This window comes from Anopheles nili, chromosome 2 (assembly GCF_943737925.1).
Source record: "Anopheles nili chromosome 2, idAnoNiliSN_F5_01, whole genome shotgun sequence".
NCBI classification, from domain to species: Eukaryota; Metazoa; Arthropoda; class Insecta; order Diptera; family Culicidae; genus Anopheles; species Anopheles nili.
The window spans coordinates 71,923,363-71,929,362 of NC_071291.1; the positions used below are offsets into that span (position 1 = coordinate 71,923,363).

The window sequence follows — 6,000 nt, forward strand, 5'->3', positions numbered from 1 at the left end:
ACAGACTAGTGTCGGGGGTGTCAGATGTTTATGGGTTCATTTCATTTCGTCAGGCTTCGCTTTCTACTCCAAATCTGGAATAAATGCTTTACGTGTCCATAAACCAGCAGCGAGCTGTTGATTGGATTTTAGCACCTGTTTGAGAATGAAAGTAGCAAGGCCGGATTCCGTCCAGCAAAAGAGTCAATGAAGGATATCTAGCGAGTCCAAAAAAGGGACTTTAAAACTGTTGGTTTTAGACTTTTGCTGATCCTTTGAAAGATTTAAATCACGTCACGTGGATACAAAGCACGTGAGGCTTATTGTCAATTGGTCCCCCTTTTTTATGAAAGGATAGAAAGGCCAGCTAAATTATCCTAACATTAGTACTTCATTTTCCGAACAAAGAGCTTGACATACAAAAAAAGGTGTAGCAAAACATAATTTATCCTTTGATAGAGTATGGAAGATATGGAACAGTAGCATGTGGTAATTTTTACCCATTTCCGTCTTGTTTCACTTACCAGTACATTTGGTTTTCCGGTGCGATCGTCCACCCAAACCAGCACCAGATCCGACCCGACCATGTGCTCGGACCGGTGGGAAAATCCCAGTCCCATAAATCCACGTGTGTTGGCGGTGGCCGTGAACACGATGTCCTTCTGCTCAACGTGCCAATCCAGAGTGAACAGCCCGTTCGGGTCCATCGCCTCCGAACGGCTCCATCGGTGGTGCACGGGTTCGATCTTTGGATGGGCGGTCGCCACAAGCCCATCGCAGCCGACCGGCATGAGCCCCGCCAGCAGGAGCACCAGCATAAGGACTCGGAAGGGCCTAACGTGGCCTGCCTTACGCTGGCAATTAGCTAATGGAGCGCAGCTATCGAACGGTTCGCGGGCAGATTTTTCATTACGCAATGCCATCATTATCGGCAGATTTTCGGCTTCGTCTCGCTCCAGGGATTTGATTGCTTTCTACGTGCACTTCGCAGAAGATCGATTCCCTACGGAAGGTTTTCACACACAATCACACGCATAGGAGCGCCTTCCGGGGTTGCACAGACGGGGCGCGAAAATCCCACCAGCTTCCTCCAGCGGATAGCTCGCGAAGGGCGAAGGCTCGGAAATCGTGATGGTAATGAGCTAATTTCCTCAGAAAATAAAACACACGTACACGCACTCACACACACACACACACACACACTAGAACTTCTTTTTGCTGAGGTATTTTTCGCCCTGCCACACACCGATCGATCACATGCACAAACGTACTGTTGCTTCTTTAGGCGCTAGACGAAATGCATACGCGAGTGCGGTGAGCGATGTAAAGGGATAATAATCAAACACTATTTTCTTTAATTATACCATCAACAATAATTTTCACTCTCACCAAATCTTCTGAACGGTATTCAACCGGAATACAGCACACCACGCTCGTTCGATTAAAAGGCGCAAGCAGCCTTTTCGCTGGGACTCCTTCCGACCAAAGCACGAACGAATTATCACTGGAAGCACCGTGGGGGCTCGAATAATAATCACAGGCACATCGGCGTCGAATTATTCACTTACGGATCGCAACCTTAATTAGGGGATTATCTTTGCTGTTTGACTGATGCTGAAGAGAGGAGAGAAAGGGAAAGAACGAAACGCGTGAAATAGAGATCGATATCGAATTAGAGAGACTCCAAAGGGCAATGCTATCTATGCCAAGATAGCAGGGCTAGATGTTGCAAATTAATCACCGATCAATCGATCTTTTGTTTTGATGCAAAATAGCTTCCCAGGAGGATTTCAAAATGACCGAAATTCAAGATCAAACCCCGCGATGGTTTGTTCTCACGATCATCTCCCACTCACGTAAAGTTTAGCACTTAATCACGATCGAACGTAGTAGGCGCGATCGCGCTTTTCTTCATACCATTGATTTTACGTATCACTAGAATCACGCATGCGCCCTGATCGTTGACGTTTTGATAAAGCAGCTGTCAATTGAGCGCCATCAGTGTTTTTTTTGGCCGGCAGCGCATGAAGGTGCGGGTTTATTATCACTCTTCACCCGGTTCCAGAACCATTAAGCGACTTTGGTGGCTTTCGTCCATGAAATCATCGCTTCCCGGGAGCGACCATGGGAGGGACGACCGGCCCAAAAATGCTAATGGGGCCTTCCGTTCCCCGAAGCGATGTTGTCGTATATTTTTTTTATCTCCTACCTCGCGGGGGTCAAAACCGTGGGAACCGAAACTTGTTGCGAATTTTTTTCTTCTGTTCCGTTTTGCACATCCCTCCACTGGCCCTGGGTCCACCAGAAGGAGGGGGGCTACGTTTTTTTGTATTACTTTGGTTGTTCTTTTGCGAATGTGTCTCTGACCGGCGACAAAGCGCATTGCAAATCTTTTGGGGCGAAGGCGAAACGAAGACGATGAACGAAAGCGAAACAAAAAAACTAAAAAGACGCATGCACTCGCGAAGGTAGATGGGAGATGAATTCGTGCTGGAATGGGAATGGAGGGCGAGGGATAAACGACACACTGGTGTTTTGTGGTGAGTAATAGCGCGCGACCTCCTAGCTGAAAGCGGGGAGGCAACAGAACAGGTCTAAAAACCGGCCATTCTGCTAGTCACGAAGGTGGTCCAAGAACAAACGTGACGAACGGTTGGCCAAAAGAAGACAGCCCGAAAATCGGTGGTAAATAAATTCCCATATAAAAATCGCAAACCAATTTCGCGATCCCACTAAACGTTTGCTTCTTCTTTTTTCTACTTTAACTTCTTCTTCCTTTGTTTCTCACTCTGACACACTTACTTTATCTTTATCCTTGCACTCGCACTCGTTCTCGTTCTCGTTCTCTCTCTCTCTCTCTCTCTCTCTCTCTCTCTTACATTATGTCACTATATTTCGCCACCCATGCATGCTGTGACCGTGAGACGACGAAAAACGCTTTGGATCAATGCAACAGGCTCGCGGAACACGACACTCGGCTATCGAAACCACGGATCGAATCGCGGGATAACCGCGAAAATGGCCAACGAAACGAAACCACGAAACAAAACACGGGCACGCGAGATCACGGCGGGTTCAACAATACTGCGGCTTTTTCGCTTGCCGGTCGAAATGCTTGTACAGCCCGGTGTTCTGCCGTAGGCTCGATTGGGCCCCGGGAGAAACATCTGCCCGGTACCCGTCGCCAGGTGTGTCAAACTCAAAGCCTGCTGACGTTTGAAGGAAGAGAGATTGGTAAGGAAACTAAAGCTCTTTGATCATGCCTATTTGTTGATTAATTCTGTCTTTTAGTTGTGGATTACGCATTGACATTCAACATTGAATTTGGTCAGATGCCTCATTACAAACATTTAATTTAGTAAGCATCCAAAGTACACGAGTTTGACACATCTGTGCAATGTGCAGCCGGCTGAGCCTGGCACGCAAACTAACACATCCAAACCTATCGTTTCCTATCCTTCCCGTGCGTTTTGTTCTTATGCTTCGTTCGTTGGTTTTGGGGGCCCATGCTTCTGGGTAAGATCTCTACATCATACTTATGATCTGCTGCACCGTCTAGTGCCGGGTTGCCGGCTCTACACTTATACACGCACAATGGCCGTTGCACCAAAGTGCAAGCATACGACAGCAAAGCTTGATCCGACGAAGGAAAGGAGGATGGAAACGTGGATTAAAAGAAATGCTACCCTAGCAGAGGGTACGTCAGGACATGTGGTCGTTCGGGGTTCCTTTTCGCACACGCGTTGCCTCAAGGATGTAGATGAGCAGAGGAAAGATATGATGCCAGATGCGGTGCATTTATCGACACTCGGCGCATCTTCTTGCACCGGGAGGACAATTCTGATGGAAGAAAAGTCGAGATGGAAACCATCGAGCTGTTTTCTGAAGTGATCGTCCTTCGAATGTACAAGAGGATTCTATGGTGTATTATTATGTCGTAGGAAGTGTTAGAATACGACCTACGTATAGCTTTTGGGTTTCCCAACGGACGCGATGAGATGAGATAACTAACTACAAATAATACTTTTATTTATTCAATCTATCTTTATGCATTATTCATGAAAGTGTTGGGTGAAAGTTCCAACTATTCCGTCTATTCAGAATCAGATTCAAGAATTTTCAACATTGTAACTAAAATCCTTCCTGTCCCGTGAAATTCGTGGAAGAAAGTTATTCCATCCATAAATTCAACACAATTTTCATTTCTCCGCACCGTCACTTCTGAAACGAATAGTTCAGTGGGGGTGAATTATTCCTTTCCATGCATTTACAGTATTCACATTTGAGATTTGTCCTGTCATGTCCTTATAGATCTGTTGAACTTTTTAAACATGGTGAAATAATACATCTTCTACTCTATGTCAATAATATTCAATCTTCAGCGATTGAGAATGCTTTTGCTTTTTTTCCTGTCGGAAGTGCATCCTGTGCCAGAAGGTACTGAAGGAATATTGTTCCTCTTTGCAAATATTGAGAAGAGAAGCTTCTCGAAAATTAAACGGAAATTCTACCCCGGACTAAAAGGGCACATTATTTCCTACGTCTCGAAACAGAGAAAGAGTGGGTCTGCGGTTCGTTTAAAGTGTGCCCGAACACATGTGCTGTTATGCTTACACGGCAGCCGTTTCAGCCGAAATCGTTAACCGCGCGATCCGCACCAGAACCGGCTGGAAGTGGAACAGACGGTAAACGAAGCATAAAGGACGAAAACAGGGGAAAAGCAGGGCCATCCCTCGGAAGAACGTACACGGCAAAAGGTGAAAACGATAACGAAAAAAAAAAATAAAACGGAAGGGCGACAGAGCAAAGCCAGGTGCGTTTTTTGCGTACAAACAGACACACACTCACGCACACGAGCGAACCTAGCCAGCACCAAAGCATGCTGTGGTGCGTGAAAATTATGCTCGACGCCGCTGTACGTGTGAGAGCAGGAGGGAGCGATCTCGGAAGGGGTTGAAATTGTAGAAACTTAGAATGACAGAAGCAACAGTTTGCAACGACATGAAAGCACACGTACAGTGGCGCTCGCATTTATTTACCACTCGCTATAGATGTATTACAAATTATGATTTTATCAAATGTTCGAAAAAAGACCGCTGACTTGTGCTGTGCATATTGCGAGTACGATTCTCATTGCAAATAACTTATTTCAGAGAAGTAACATTACATTTTCAGACAGTTTCATTAATAAACAGACAGACCCAAGATGCGATTTTTTTCCTGAAATTCTATTCAAACAACCTGGTGTTGTGTACTACGCTGTTGCAACCTGCATCATCCTTGCGCAATGAATTTAACGCTACCGCGTCGATATCGAAAGAACCAGAACCTTCAAATGTAAAGAGCTTTACCGTTTGAATTTTGTTCTATTTTTTATAAGGAAAGAAAACTGCTTTCATCTAGGCAAATATTTTCCGCATCTTTCGATACCGATGGAACATGAACCTGAAAAAAGAGCAAGGCATTATATTCAAAGAAATACGAATAAATGGACTATTTTTAATTAATTGCACAGACTACCGAAACTCCATAAAAAGCTGAAAAACGAACCGTTTTCTCGTTGTATAAAAAGGCAGTGGGAGAAATCATTCAACGGGCGTATTACTTCAAATATTTGTTTTATTTATTTAAATTAGCCATTAGCTTCCCTGTGCCTCTCTAACTGTTTTGTAAACCTTGTGTGCCTTTCTCTAGCTTACCGCTTACAAACTACAACATAGAGAAGTACAAATCCGTTCCGCTCTTGTAAATACCGCTCGTAAGGAAATTCGCATTAGCTAGACAAACTCACCTCTTTTTTAACACGCTTTAAAAGGATCTGTGTGCCTGCTGGGGGGGCCAAGGTTCCAAATAACACTGTACAATTTGCATACCATTGTCACCGCCGTATCAACGATTCGATCGTCCTTCCAACGATTCCTTTTCTAACAGCACTGATGAGAATTTCGTTATTTGCGCTCGGTTGCCGAACGCGTTATTTATGTTTATCCTTTGGAGTTGTCAATTCCATTTTATTTGGTT

General features: G+C 44.8%; 1 protein-coding gene across 1 annotated transcript in view; it reads right to left on the minus strand.

Annotated features, from left to right (window-relative positions):
- LOC128730101 (MOXD1 homolog 1) overlaps positions 1–902 on the minus strand; it is a 41,645-nt gene extending 40,743 nt beyond the window's left edge. Inside the window, exon 1 of the mRNA XM_053823141.1 lies at positions 504–902. Coding sequence (XP_053679116.1) covers positions 504–902 — 399 coding nt within the window. The remainder of the gene's footprint in view (positions 1–503) is intronic.
- Positions 903–6,000: the final 5,098 nt, after the last annotated feature.